The following is a 15,212-nucleotide window of genomic DNA, read 5'->3' on the forward strand; positions in this document are numbered from 1 at the left end:
CAACCCATCTGCAAGGGTCCCGAGCATCGAAGCGCAAGCCTTGCTCCGGGGTGGTCGCGAACGGAAGGCGCAGGAGCCGGGGCGGGAGGCGAAGTTGGCCCCCCGCCCAGACCGCCCCCCGGGGCCGCCGAAAGCACGAGCCGTCGGAGCGAGCGAGCGGCCGGGCGGGCGGGCCTGCAGGGGTTAAGGCCGAACTTTCGGAGTTCTTGGCGCGGCGGCGGCCGCCGATTGGCCCAAAGTTGGAGGCGGGGGCGTGGCCGGCGGGCCACTTTCCCCCTCGGCGGGTCCCCCTGCGGCCGGCCGGCCCGAGTTCGCCAGCGGCTGGGTGGGGAGCGCCCGAGCGGGGCTTCGTGCGGGGGGAGCCGGCGGAGCGATGCGCCCGGCCGGGGCTCTCCTCGGGGGGCTGCTGATGCTCTGGGGGGCCCTGGCCTGGAGGCAGGTGCGCGGCCTCCGCCACAGCGTCTACTGGAACGCCAGCAACGCCAGGTAGGCAAGGGGGGAGCAGGGATCTTGCCCTGGGCGGGCGGATCTCTCCGGGATCCTTCGCGGCGGGGCCCTCCTGCGCGCCTTCCTTGGCCTAACCTCTGCCCTCCTGCGGGGAAGGCGCGTTCCCGCTCCACCTCCAGGCCCCTGCGCCCCTGGGGGGCCCGACCCGCCGCCCCACCTCCCCGCGATCCCCCACCCCGCCACCCACCCGCCCGCTGCCCCCCCAAGGATCCCCCTCGCATCTCGGCGCGCGGCTTTTTGGGACGGCCCGGCCGCGGGGCTCGCTCTTTGTTCCTGCGGACCCCTTTTGGGATCGCGTCGCCACTCCCCCGCCCGCGCCTCCCCCGCCCCCGCCGCCGAAGGAGGCCCCCGGGTAAGATCTGGGGAAACCAGCCGGGTTGGGGTGGGGGGAGTAAAGGGGGGCGCCCCTTCCCCTCCGTCTCTCTCCTTCCCTCCTCCCCCCCTTCCCCTCTGCCTCTTCCCAGCCGGGCTCCATGTTGCGCGCTCAGCATCTCCTTTGTCTGGAGGCCTTCCCAGGTGCCCCCCTTCCCCGATCCACCCTGGAAACCCGGGCGCCTGGGCCTTTTTTGGGGAGGGGGACGTGCCCTCTGAGGCCGCCCCTTGGCCCTGCTTGCTTGGCACGGCCCTGGGCCTGCGGGGATGGACCAAGATCGCGCTGCCCGTCGATTTAGGCTGCACCCCCCCCCTGCCCGTGGTGGCTGGGCTTGGCATGGCTCCTTCCTCCCCTGCCTGGTTGCCTTGGCCTTCCCGTCCACAAACGCTCCCAAAGAGCCATGCCCTGGCTTGTGCCCGCAGCGCTGGCACAGGAAGGTGGCATGCCAATGCCTGCTCTCTCCCGCACCACCCCTTGTGCCTGCAGATGTGGGTCATGATGGGGCACTAAGGAGTCCCCTTGGCCCGGATGAGAATCTGCCCGGGTCCCGAAGCCTTACGGGGGCTTCCTGGGTCCAGGTTTCCTGGTGTGCTAGTTCTTTGGCACCAGGAAAGCCCAGAAGGGGTGTGTATGTGTGTGTGTGTGGGTGGGTGTCCACGCTACCAAAGACATGACACAAAGCAACACCTAGTCCACTTCTGGAAGGGCACCACCCTAAAAACTGTGCTTGTGCTAGAGGAGAGGCACGAGTAATTAAAACCCAGTGACCAAGGCTTGTTTTTTACTCTAGACGGTTTGCATAAAGGTAAAGGTAAAGGTATCCCCTGTGCAAGCACCGAGTCATGTCTGACCCTTGGGGTGACGCCCTCTAGCGTTTTCATGGCAGACTCAATACGGGGTGGTTTGCCAGTGCCTTCCCCAGTCATTACCGTTTACCCCCCAGCAGCAAGCTGGGTACTCATTTTACCGACCTCGGAAGGATGGAAGGCTGAGTCAACCTTGAGCCGGCTGCTGGGATTGAACTCCCAGCCTCATGGGCAAAGCTTTCAGACAGCTGCCTTACCACTCTGCGCCACAAGAGGCTCCAGACGGTTTGCATACGCGTGCGGTTGAAATTAAACCCAACATACACATTTGTCAGAAAGAAGGAGGCAGGCGCCTGTAATGCTCGAGGAAAGGCACCATTACACAATGAGACATCTGCCTAAATAAACATTGATTTATGCGCGGCTGATTGTCCGTCTCTGGGAGAAAAAAAAACCAGAGTCGTGTGGCGACTTAAAGACGGGCAGATTTATGGACGCCGAGGCTTGTTGGTGACATAATATGGATTCTCCAGGCGGCAGGAGGAAAAGGGTGTGTGGTCGGGTGCCGATTGTGACACTGATACACACACACAAAAAGCAAAATAGTACACCGCTGGCCGTTCCTCCCAGCTGTCTCCGGTAATAACTTGACGATTTAACTTAGCCCATGTAGCAGCCAAGGGTTTACAGTTTTAGGATCGAAAGTTGCTTTTTTATATACATTATATATGCCTTTCTCCTGCTTCGGGAAGCGATAATCTTACTGGCCAAATGGAATTCTTCCTCTGGCAGATCATGTTTCGGAGGAATGAATTTGGCCTTCCCTTGAGCCGCTGCTACTGGTTTGGCTGGAAACGTGTGGGGATCATCACATGTTTCGGAGCAAATCCTTTGGGAGCGCTGTGCTTAATTCCTCTCCAAAGGGTCAATTGCTGGATGATGTCATAAGGATACTCAGTGCTTGGGGAGCACTTCTGGTGTTCGGTGCGCAAATCGTCCTGCTGTCCCGGTGGCCAGCCTTCAAAGCGAGGCCCTTCCTAGTCAGTGGTCTTCTGCACCCCCAGTATGGTCTCTTGCCCCAGTCAAGTCGTTTGGGCATAAGAAAAGCCCTGCTAGATCAATCCTAGAGTCTACGGTGGGGGGAAACATAGAATCATAGAATCATAGAGTTGGAAGGGGCCATACAGGCCATCTAGTCCGACTCCCTGCTCAGCGCAGGATCATAGAATCATAGAGTTGGAAGGGGCCATACAGGCCATCTAGTCCGACTCCCTGCTCAACGCAGGATCATAGAATCATAGAGTTGGAAGGGGCCACACAGGCCATCTAGTCCGACTCCCAGCTCAACGCAGGATTAGCCCTAAGAAGACTTTGGGGACGGAGCCTGCAGGGGGTGGGGTTTGGGGAGGGGAGGGGCTTCAATGGGGTCTACAGTCCCCCTTCTGAGCGGCCATTTTCTCCAGTGGAACGCATTCCAACATACATGTACTGTAATGGTTATATATTTTAAAAAATCTTCATTCTACACAAGAGAGCAGGATAAAATGGTTGCTCTGAAGGGGGACTCTATGGCATTATACCCCAGTTAGGTCCATCCCCAAATTGGAAATGGCAACTGGAGGGACCCTCCCTGGTCTGACCCAGCAGGGCTCTCCCGTGTCCTTATGAGGGGAAGGCCTCGGCCTCCCTGCCCTGTTGCTGGCCCTGCAGAGGGACTGGCTGGCCCCTGGGTGAGGCAGGAGGCTGGACTGGAGGGACCCTCCCTGGTCTGACCCAGCAGGGCTCTTCTGATGCTCCCAAGGTACTACTAAGTTGCAGTCTAGCTCTTCTGCACTTGTGGCTATTATTGCATCCCCTGGCAATGAACCCCATAATTTAGCAACTAAGTGAAGGCAGCTTCCTACGCAATGTACTGGCTGTCCGGCCCCAGTGAGATCATGGGCCTTTTTGGTGGTGGGCCCGATCCTTTGGACCGGCCTGCCAGGCTTTGAGGAGTTTCCTTTCCAGAGCTACTTTTAGGAAAGCATATAAGGCAGTCCTTTTCCCATGGGTGCTGCACGGAGCATGAATTGTCTTCACAGCTTTGGCTTTGAGCTAGCTGATCCTGGGCATAAAATCACTCTTTTGTGTTTTAATCTTGCGAGCTTTCAAAGGGGCAAATTACGTGCCTTCATCCGTTTTAATTTTGTTAACTGGATTATTATTTATGGCCTTGACGCTCCCTTGTCGCATTGTTCCCAGCCTTGACTCCAAGGAGATAAGTCCGGGATAGAAACGTTTTTTAAAATATAAGAATTAGGTAGGCTGGCGTTCGCTTCGAGCTGACGGCAGCAGCGAGGCATGAACCAGAGAATTTGATCCTGGATCCATTGTGTGACCCCCCCCCCTCCCCTGCTTTTTTGAAAGAGCATTCCTCTACTCCGTGGTGCATAACTAAACAGGAGTCCCATGGTATTTGGAAAGACTAACAGGATTTATTCTGCCGGTGGTGGGATTTGTGAGTCAGGCCTCCGGGCCTCCGACGCCTCTTCGCCAAAGCATCGGATACATTTGGTGTTGACTCACCAAAGTTTATGATGGAATACATTTTGTTGGTCTTTAAAATGCCGCTGGATACCTGTGGAATCCTGCGACGGAATAATGTAGCCACCCATATGGAATTTATTCTCTCCGATGCACAGTAAAACAGATTTATTTATGGATTTTTATAGATGGACCTTCACTGGTCTAACCCAGCAGGGCTCTTCTTATGAGGGGAAGGCCTCGGCCTCCCTGCCCTGTTGCTGGCCCTGCAGAGGGACTGGCTGGCCCCTGTGTGAGGCAGGAGGCTGGACTGGAGGGACCCTCCCTGGTCTCACCCAGCAGGGCTCTCCTGTGTCCTTATGAGGGGAAGGCCTCGGCCTCCCTGCCCTGTTGCTGGCCCTGCAGAGGGACTGGCTGGCCCCTGGGTGAGGCAGGAGGCTGGACTGGAGGGACCCTCCCTGGTCTGACCCAGCAGGGCTCTCCTGTGTCCTTATGAGGGGAAGGCCTCGGCCTCCCTGCCCTGTTGCTGGCCCTGCAGAGGGACTGGCTGGCCCCTGTGTGAGGCAGGAGGCTGGACTGGAGGGACCCTCCCTGGTCTCACCCAGCAGGGCTCTCCTGTGTCCTTATGAGGGGAAGGCCTCGGCCTCCCTGCCCTGTTGCTGGCCCTGCAGAGGGACTGGCTGGCCCCTGGGTGAGGCAGGAGGCTGGACTGGAGGGACCCTCCCTGGTCTGACCCAGCAGGGCTCTCCTGTGTCCTTATGAGGGGAAGGCCTCGGCCTCCCTGCCCTGTTGCTGGCCCTGCAGAGGGACTGGCTGGCCCCTGGGTGAGGCAGGAGGCTGGACTGGAGGGACCCTCCCTGGTCTGACCCAGCAGGGCTCTCCTGTGTCCTTATGAGGGGAAGGCCTCGGCCTCCCTGCCCCGTTGCTGGCCCTGCAGAGGGACTGGCTGGCCCCTGGGTGAGGCAGGAGGCTGGACTGGAGGGACCCTCCCTGGTCTGACCCAGCAGGGCTCTCCTTTGTCCTTATGAGGGGAAGGCCTCGGCCTCCCTGCCCTGTTGCTGGCCCTGCAGAGGGACTGGCTGGCCCCTGGGTGAGGCAGGAGGCTGGACTGGAGGGACCCTCCCTGGTCTGACCCAGCAGAGCTCTCCTGCTGGATTTGCACAGGGGCACGTCTAGTAAGGTAAATTCGTATGGGTCATCGTGTCTGTCTGAAGCAGCAGTAGTTGGAGCTCAACATCACCTTGAACACCAACACAGTTTTATTCAAAGTATGAGCTTTTGTGTGCATGCCCACTTTGTCTGACGAAAGCTCATACCCTGATTAAAAGTTTGTTTGGTCTTAAAGGTTCTGGTGGACTCCCAACTCTGCTCAGGAGCACTTCTGTTTGTCTTCCAAAAGCTCTTGAGCTCAGCATAGGTGCTGAAACCCGGTGCTAAGGGTAGTGGAGTCAGGCTAGAACCTGGAAGAAGGGATGGAAAATTTCCAGAGATGGGAAAAGCCTGTTTTCTTCCGGGCTTCCATCTCTCTAGCAGGGAGACCCAAGTGTAAATTGCTGCTCCTTTGTGAAACTCACTAAGAGACCGTGGAGACAGGCGCTCTTGGTCATCCTGGTCTACCTTGCAGGATTATTGTGAGGGGAAAACGGGGTAGGAGAGACACGCAGGTTGCGCTCAACTCCTTGCAAGAAGAGTACATTGATCCACCGTATTTTTGGCCCTGGATTGGCCTGGTGACAAGGTTTTTCATTTCGTCCAAAGGTGGAGGCCGTGACTGGCCCAGTTCAAGGCGGCCAAAAAAACGTGCCAGATTAACAGAATGGATTAAAAACACGCCAGGCAGTTGACTTATTTGTTTTATTCTTTCCGTTCCTCCTGCTCAGAGTCCAGCGAAAAACTGGAGTTCAGTTCTGATGACCCCTCTCCTGTGCGTATATAACACCCCCACCCCCCAGAGGGTTGGCACAAACCTTGTGGCACTGTGTCGAGGGAGATCCCCAGGTGTGCGAATGTGTTGGGGGGGAGGGAGAATCTGGAATTCCGATTAATCTGTTGTCTTTGTTTCTGTAATCTTAGCCTCTTTTCCTCTTGAACTGGGCCCACCCGGGCAGCAGTGGGGAGAGCAAAAGCTAGTGCAAGTCTGGGAGGGAAGGCTGAAGGGAAAGCGGTGGGGGGAGAATTCCGGCTTAGTTAGTTTTTTTTTCGTTTTTTTTTCGCTGCGCTCAGCGTGGGAGCCGTTGGGTCTGCTGGCGCTTGGGCCTCGCCAAGCGATGTTTGGGGAGTGCCACGGAGGGAGCTGGCGCGAGGCCCGAGGAGCGCTATAAATCCCAGGGAAGGGTGGCAGCCTCGGAGGAGGGCCTGGCTTGGGCGGGCGAGGGAATTCTGCATCGTGCCAGGCTGCTGTGACTGCAGAGGCCGGTCAGCTCTCTTTGCTCCGACTTCCTTTGGGCCTCTCGCTTTCTCTGCAGAGTTTGGGTTGCCAGGCCCTCCTGGCTATTGGCATGGGGATGAGGGGGGAGGGCTGCCAGGTCCAGGCGGGGAAGCTCTGGGAGATTTGGGGGTGAATCCTGGAGAGGACAGAGAACTCAGGAGTATGTTGTCACAGAGTTTACCCTCCCAAGCAGCCATTTTCACTGGGAGAACTGATCTCTCTCGTCTGGAGAAGAACTGTCGTTCTGGGGGAATCCCAAGGACTCACCTGGAGGTTGGCATCCTTATTCAGGTGGCAGGTGGGGACTTATGTGACTCAGGGCCCCTCCACTTATATGTAAATATTCCCTGTATGAAGAGGAGAAGAAAACAGAGCTAGTTTTTTGTACCATGCTTTTTTGCTTCTCAAAGGAGTCTCAAAGCGGCTTACAATCGCCTCCCCTTCCCCTCCCCACAACAGACACCCTGTGAGTCAGGTGGGGCTGAGAGAGCTCAGAGAGAACTGGGACTGGCTAAAGGTCATCCAGCAGACCTCATGTGTCTCAAAGCGGCCTACAGCTGCCTTTCTTTCCTCTCCCCACAACGGGCACCTTTTGAGGTAGGTGAGGCTGAGTGAGGGAACTGGGACTGGACCAAGGTCATCCAGCTGGATGCACGTAGAGGAGAACTAGAAGAAGAAGAAGAGTTGGTTCTTATATGCCACTTTTCTCTCCCCGAAGGAGGCTCAAAGCGGCTTACATTCACCTTCCCTTCCTCGCCCCACAACAGACATCCTGTGGGGTGGGTGAGGCTGAGAGAGCCCTGATATCACTGCTCGGTCAGAACAGTTTTATCAGTGCCGTGGTGAGCCGAAGGTCACCCAGCTGGTTGCATGTAGAGGAGTGCAGAATCGAACCCGGCATGCCAGATTAGAAGTCCGCACTCCTAACCACTACACCAAACTGGCTCTCTAAAACTAATGTTTTAAGGGAAAGTGGTTTCTCACTGATGTTTCCGTATGGATAGGGTTGGGGCCTAGAAATCTGCTGAAATTATAACTGCTGATATAGTTTTCCCTGAAGAAAATGCAAATTAGCCTTCCAAGTGAGTGTCCTGGAGCCATTGATGAAGTTAACTGGAAGAGCCTTTAACCCTGATAGCAAAATGGAACCTCCATGTTCAGAGGAAGCATACCATTGGATGCCCGTTTCTAAAGACTACCGAACCGTATTGCATGGTTTACTGGATGTCGTGTTTCGATGCTTGTATTTGACTTCCGCTGTGTAATCGGCATTGAGAAAGGCAGATTATAAATAACATAAGCTGGTTCACTGGATAAGGTGGTATATTAATCAAATAAATAAATAAAATCTGGCTGCAAACAGAATGCAGGCCTAAATGGCCCTTCCGTTAGATCCAGCAGAGCTTTCCTCATGCTCTTACTAATCCAAAAATGAGGAAAGAGAACTGATTCCTCTCCCCTTCCCTCCCGGCACATGAATTTAGTAAGACATGCTAATTTATCCATGTTCCATTTGTAGTTTTTAAATTTTGCTTTGGAAAGACTCAGTCCTACTTTCAGTGTTTTACTTTACCTTTGTAATACTTAGGAAATAATCTTTGGAAATGTTTAAACAGATGCTGGAGAGCCATCTGACGGAGAGGCTGATTCTGTGAAGGCTCAAGGGGGTGGCAGGTTACAGTGGATGAGTGATAGGGTTGTGAGTGTCCTGCATAGTGCAGGGGGTTGGACTAGATCAGCAGCCCCCAACCTTTATAAGGCTGGGGACCGCCTGCGGAGGTGGAGGGAGAGGGTGGCGCCACCACGCATGTGTGGGAGCTGCTGCACATGCGCGTTAACATTCCGGCAGGGTGCAAACAAACACGCATGGCAGCTTCGCACATGCGCCTTTGTGCACCACCGTGCTTGCGCGTTTGCACCCGCTGGCGGGTGTGCAAACGTGCGTGTGCAGCAGCTCCGCGCATGCGCGTTTGTGCCTGCTGGCATGCCGCCGGCTGCGCCTACCTCCCCCCCCCACCCCGCAGTGAGAAGCTCACCAAGCTTCTGGCGAGCTTCTCGCTGTGGGAGGGGGGAAGAAGCAGGCATGGCTGCCACTGGCCCGGTGCTGAGGCTTTCACGGCCTGGTATCGGGCCACGTCCCGGGGGTTGATGGGCCGCTGACTAGATGACCCACGAGATCCCTTCCAACGCTATAATTCTAGGCCTAAGCCTGTCTGCATACAGCAGCAGTTGCTTCTGAACAAGGTCTGAGTTGAGGGGCACCTTTAAAAGCGACAAAGTTTAATTCTAGGTACAAAAAGAGTTGGATTTTATACCCTGCTTTCACTACCCGAAGGAGTCTCAACAGCTTACAGTCACCTTCCTTTCCTCTCCCCACAACAGACCCCATGAGGTAGATGAGGCTGAGAGAGCTCTGAAAGAACTGGGACTGGCCGAAACTCTTCCAGCCAGCTGCATGTGGAGAAGGAGTGGGGAGTCAAACCCAGTTCTCCAGACTAGAGGCCACTGTTAACTGCGCTGACTTTCGGGTGTATGCTTCTGCCCCGAATTATACTTAAATGTGCCACCGGACTCAAAGCCTTGTTCTGCTTCAGACCAATGTCTTAGTCCCATTGAATACGGCACTGGTCAGACCATACCTGGAGTCCTGTGTGCAGTTCTGGAGGCCTCACTTCAAGAAGGACGTAGATAAAATTGAAAGGGTACAGAGGAGAGCGACGAAGATGATCTGGGGCCAAGGGACCAAGCCCTATGAAGATAGGTTGAGGGACTTGGGAATGTTCAGCCTGGAGAAAAGGAGGTTGAGAGGGGACATGATAGCCCTCTTTAAGGATTTGAAAGGTTGTCACTTGGAGGAGGGCAGGATGCTGTTTCCGTTGGCTGCAGAGGAGAGGACACGCAGTAATGGGTTTAAACTACAAGTACAACGATATAGGCTAGATATCAGGGGAAAAATTTCACAGTCAGAGTAGTTCAGCAGTGGAATAGGCTGCCTAAGGAGGTGGTGAGCTCCCCCTCACTGGCAGTCTTCAAGCAAAGGTTGGAGACACACTTTTCTTGGATGCTTTAGGATGCTCTGGGCTGATCCTGCGTTGAGCAGGGGGTTGGACTAGATAGCCTGTGTGGCCCCTTCCCACTCTATGATTCTATGATTCTAACACTGCTACCTACCTGAAACTTACCTCTGAGTAAGCATACATGGGATCAGGACTGTGGGGCTGTAGTCTGCAGTGTAGGTATTCCGAACTGCTTTTGAGGTACAAATGAAAGATGGGATTTCACTTCAAACCAAATATAATAATAATAATAGTAATGTTGAAATAACCCACCCAGCCACATGCAGTCGGGTTCCTCTGGAATTTGCAGGGAGTGAACAAAGGACTCCCAGTCCTAAATGCGTAAGCAGCCATGACTGATAATAGTACTAAAATTATCTATATAATAAGGAACATATATTGTTGAATATATAGGACATAAAACTGTAATTTGAAAAGCAGCTTCAACACGGTTCCAGTTCTTTCCCGCCCCGACCTCCCATTCAGTTCAACTCGAGAAAACTCCATTTATTTTTATATCCTTGGTATATTATTCTCTCAATTCCATTTATTGAAATGTTTATGTCCTGGCTTTCCTGGTGACTCGAGGGTGCTTACAAATCACAACAAAAACCTGCAGATTTGGAAGCCAGCGCTGTTTGAAACGTAGGAAAGGAAACCCCAAATTACCCCCCTTCCCGCAGATCCCATGACCTGGGTGATTCAGGCTAGCATGGTCTCATCAGATCTTGGAAGCTAGGCAGGGTAGAACCTGGTCAGCATTTGGATAGAAGACCAACAAGGAAGCTCAAGGTCCCTACGCAGAGGAAGGGAGTGGCAAACCAGCCCTGACTTTCGCTTATCTTCAAAAAAACGCACAGGCAACAGGACAGCTCTCCAGTTGTCTGAGGACTACAACTCCCATCAGCCCCTTCCAACACTGGCCCATGCCAGAGGGAAGGCCATGGGGGATTTCTGGCAGGAGGCAGGCTTCTGCGCCCAGGTCCACAGTGTCCGTGGACTATCGAGCAGGGGTTAGGAACATGGGCTGGTCAGGGCTCACTACTTCCACCACCTACTGGGGCTTGACAAAGCCCCTCACCAAGTACAGCGCCCAGAGACATAGAATCATAGGTTTGGAAGGGACCCTTGGGGTCATCCAGTCCAACCCCCTGTAGATTGCAGGAAATTCACAGCTACTAGCCACGCCATTGGCCACAACAAGCTGGTAGCTTCTGTTTTCACACCGATGTTCCCTTTCCATAGCACTCAGACTGGCATTCTGAGCTCCGTGTGCTTTGTTTCCCAAGCCAGGGTTGGAAATTGGGCCGTTGGAATCTCCTTTGATTCTGCAGGGGATGTGCCAACCAGGGTTTGCTATGTTCAGGCAGAAACTGCGGTTGGTGTGAAATTAGGAGCAACCAATCACAGAGCACGGAAGGAGGGAGGTGGAACGCCTGTGAGAATGGTCTGCTTGTTTGACGTGACGCCCATCTCGGGCACATTGGTGTTGCTGGTACAGCGCATAAACACCAGCCTTTACTCTGGGTGGTTGTCTGGCCATGTGCAGCCAGGACGCTGGTGGTCACCGGGCCGCTAGTATTTGGGTCCACGGGAGTGCTTCTTTTGCAAAAGAAGTTCTCACAGCCCTTTAAACAGAGCCTTCGTTTTATTTATTTGCTTTTGGACTTTGTACCGTCTTGCAAAATCTGCAATCTCGGCTCGGCTTAATCGTGTCGGCTGTTTCACTGTTGAGTCATTGCGGGTTGGGGTTGTGTGTTCTTTTTTAAATCGCTGAAAACATTTCTCTTTCCCAAGTCATTTTAATGATCAAGCGCTCTTGCTCCCGGCCAAAACCCAGCTCTAGATAGAGTTTGATGTCAGTGCCCCATGGTGGAATGCAGGCTCAAGAATGTTGTCCTCTGAGCATGTGCAGAAAAGCAGCTACCACTAGCCCCAAGTTATCAGGGAGTTTGGGGAAAGCGACTGCAGCTAAGGCTCAATTATAGAGAGTCCTGAACTTTGGCACCTAAATTGTGGCTCTCTTTCTCCCTTCCTTCAAATGTTTAAATCTTTACAGGAGTTAAGGTTAATTGAATAGCCATGATAGCTAAATGGAACCTCCATCTTCAAGCCCAGTGTACCTTTGAACATCCCTTCCTCTGGGGTACTAGCATGAGAGAGCTCCTCTCTTCATATACTTTCACTTGGACTTCCCGGAACTTCAATTAACAAGTTGTTAGACTAGATTTGATCTTTTGGTCTGATCCAGCTGGCTTCTTAAATGAAGCAACCTTGGGATAAAAATATTTGTTTAAAAGATTAATAGCCTGCATTTCAGGAGCGGACTTGAAGATGGGCCAGCGTTCAAAGAAAAGGGAAAAAAAAAGAAAAGAAAGCAAAACTATGTGAGATACAAAAATCGATTGGATTAAACCAACAATAAAAGTCATGAACAAGCTTTAAAGCCATGAATGGGTTCATTAATTGTGTCCTTCCGGAAGCTTGGGAGACAAGGACAGCTTTTCTCCTTGGTGCCTGAAGAGACTAGTAAGTAGGCAGGAGGCCAGTCTCATCAGGGACCTGTGGCTTAACTGGGGTGCCACCGCATGGAAGGCTCTGTTGCCAATAACGGGCCAGCTGATTTCGGACAGTGCCTGTGCCCTTCTCAGATTCTCTCAGTGCAGGGGGTTTGTTTTTGTGCAAACGGGTGGCCCTTCAGAGATCTCAGAACATTGAGTATTTGGTACAGCAAAGCCAAATTGTTTAGGAGCAGGAAGGGCAAAAATAAGCTTGTTATAACTTTGATGCAAACAACCACGTGTGTTTTGAGTCGGTTGATGTTCCTGAATGTTTGTCAAAGGCAGCAGTTTGGGGAACGTGTAGATCAGGGGTAGTCAAACTGCGGCCCTCCAGATGTCCATGGACTACAATTCACATGAGCCCCTGCCAGAGAATGCTGGCAGGGGCTCATGGGAATTGTAGTCCATGGACATCTGGAGGGCCGCAGTTTGACTACCCCTGGTGTAGATTGACCTGGGTGCTGCCCATACATTTTCTCTTGGTCTGCTGGTTTTCTAGTAGAGGCAAGGGCTAGAGAGGCAGTGTGCAGCAGCGGCCAAATAGTGGCTCTCCAGGTGTCCATGGACTACAATTCCCATGAGCCCCTGCCATGGACATCTGGAGAGCCGCAGTTTGGTCATCCGTGCAGTATGGGTTAATGATTGGTGACAAATGATAGATGGGGTTCCGCCTATTTCCGCCAAAACCAGCAATTCCCCCCATGGGTGCCTTAAAGCCCATGGAAAAGCTTTCTGTGCCCCACAATCTTCTTGCTGAAGATACCTCTTCCCCAAAGCAAAATGCTGGACTGTGATCTGAGAGGCCCGGATTCAAATCTCCCATTCTGCTGTGGAGTGACCTTGGGGTGGTCATCCACGCTCAGCCTAACCCGCCTCACAGGACGGTTGTTGTGAAGGTAAACTAGAGGAGAATGATTTAGCCCACTTTTGGTCCCGATTGGGGAGAAAAGCAGGGCATGAATAAATAAAAATGGCTTCCTTCCACTTCATTGGGGCAGGAGGTGCTACAGAAGCGGGATCGCCTTTGGGTCAGCGAGGGGCAGCCATTTGGACATAATTGCCTGTGTCACAGAAGCGTGCTTGGCTTGGAGTCTGCCGATGATTTGCGGCATCACCTTGGCAACCAACTTATGATTGGTCCCATCTCCCTGTGGCAACCATTCTATGGTGGGTCCCACTGTCTCATGGCAGCCATTTTGTGGCGATACCCACCAATTTCCAAGAGTGCTCACAGGCCCAACAAGTTTGGGGACCTCCTGGATTTCCAGCTTCCCATCTTTGCCATTTTATCACAAGAAAAAAGTCCCCTCATCCTCCTTTTCCACCACTTGGAGGGGGGGGGATTATGGAGACCTGCAGGTTTTCCTCAGCAGGAGTAAAGGTGGCTCAGGGTTGATTATTTCCAGTGAGAAAGCATGAGTGAAAGTCTCCTTACATTTTTTTTTTATGAGGCAGGCCTGAAGGGTGTGCTTGTGAAGGAAAAATGGCTTCAGCGCTGAGGAAATAGCAAGGCCTGGCTGAGTCCAACCTCCTGACAGGGTTTCTGTGATTCTGGTTGAGGAGGGGGAAACCATACACCAGGGGTAGTCAAACCGCGGCCCTCCAGATGCCCATGGACTACAATTACCAGGAACCCCTGCCAGCATTCGCTGGCAGGGGCTCCTGGGAATTGTAGTCCATGGACATCTGGAGGGCCGCGGTTTGACTACCCCTGCCATACACCATCCCTACAATCCACCCATCTGCGGAGGATTGTAGGGATGAAAATCCGATAGGTAGATGGTGTGCCTACTATGGCTGGTCAAGTATGCTTTGGGACAGGGGTAGTCAACCTGTGGTCCTCCAGATGTCCATGCATTACAATTCCCATGAGCCCCTGCCAGCATTTGCTGGCAGAGGTTCATGGGAATTGTAGTCCATGAACATATGGAGGACCACAGGTTGACTACCTCTGCTCTAGGACAAAAGTGGCCAAACTGTGGCTCTCCAGATGTCCATGGACTACAATTCCCATGAGCCTTGCTGGCAGGGGCTCATGGGAATTGTAATGCATGGACATCGGGAGAACCACAGTTTGGCCCCCTGTGAGTTAGTCATGGATGCCACTTGGGTGCCCACAAAGTTGGATGCCAGCCTCCTGGGGGGGCCTGGGCATCCCCCCGGAATTACAGCTCCTCTCCAGACTACAGAGATCAGTTTCCATGGAGAAAATGGCAGCTTTGAAGGTGGACTCTGGCACTGTACCCCTCTGGGGTCTCAGTGAGCAATGTGGATGCGGTGGCAGCGGCAGCAGAAGCCCCCTCCCCCAGACAGGGCCCTCACCCCCCTCCAGTCACCTCCTGCAGGGAGGGGGAGGTCCATGGCCACAGCTGGGGGAAGCGCTTTCTGCAGCACTAGCTGGCAGCACTAGCTGGCAGCTCCTCCAGCTGGGTCCCCGCTGGGCTTTGGTGCCAAAGTTGGGGTCCCGGCGAAGAAAAGGTTAAAAACCGCTGCCATAGAGGTCCCTGTCCTCCCCGGGTTCCACTCTCAAATCTCCAGGAATCTCTTGGCCTGGAGCTGGCAGCCCTACCCTCTGCCCAGACGAAGGCAAGCCTCTCATTGTGCCACAAACCCCCTCTGCGTCATTTTGGTGCTGTCACTGTAGGTCCTCCAACAAGGTCAATTGAGAGAACCGTAAATCTCATTCTAATGTCTAGCAGCTGGCAGAAGCCTCTTGCCTGCTCCCCCAGAGGAGGGATATGTTTTTCTCTTTAAAGCCGCCAGTGAGATGGGGGAGGCCGTGAGCGAGCACTGCCAGATTGCGTCTTGGGCTGGGTGCAGGGCAGGCCTGCTAGCCACCTGGGGGTAGCTGGACATTCCCCCACTGTTGCAGCTGATTTCCAGGAGAGAGCTCAGATGCCCTGCAGAAAATGGCCACTTCGAAGAAAAAGAACCAAGAGTCGGTTCTTATATGCTGCT

The 15,212-nt window shown here is 53.7% G+C and overlaps 1 protein-coding gene across 1 annotated transcript in view; it reads left to right on the top strand.

Annotated features, from left to right (window-relative positions):
* The first annotated feature begins 286 nt into the window (after positions 1-286).
* Positions 287-15,212, top strand: part of EFNA4 (ephrin A4) — a 46,692-nt gene continuing 31,766 nt past the window's right edge. The window contains 1 exon segment of the mRNA XM_077322074.1: positions 287-486. Coding sequence (XP_077178189.1) covers positions 374-486 — 113 coding nt within the window. The 5' untranslated portion in view covers positions 287-373.

This window comes from Paroedura picta, chromosome 1 (assembly GCF_049243985.1).
Source record: "Paroedura picta isolate Pp20150507F chromosome 1, Ppicta_v3.0, whole genome shotgun sequence".
Lineage (NCBI taxonomy): Eukaryota > Metazoa > Chordata > Lepidosauria > Squamata > Gekkonidae > Paroedura > Paroedura picta.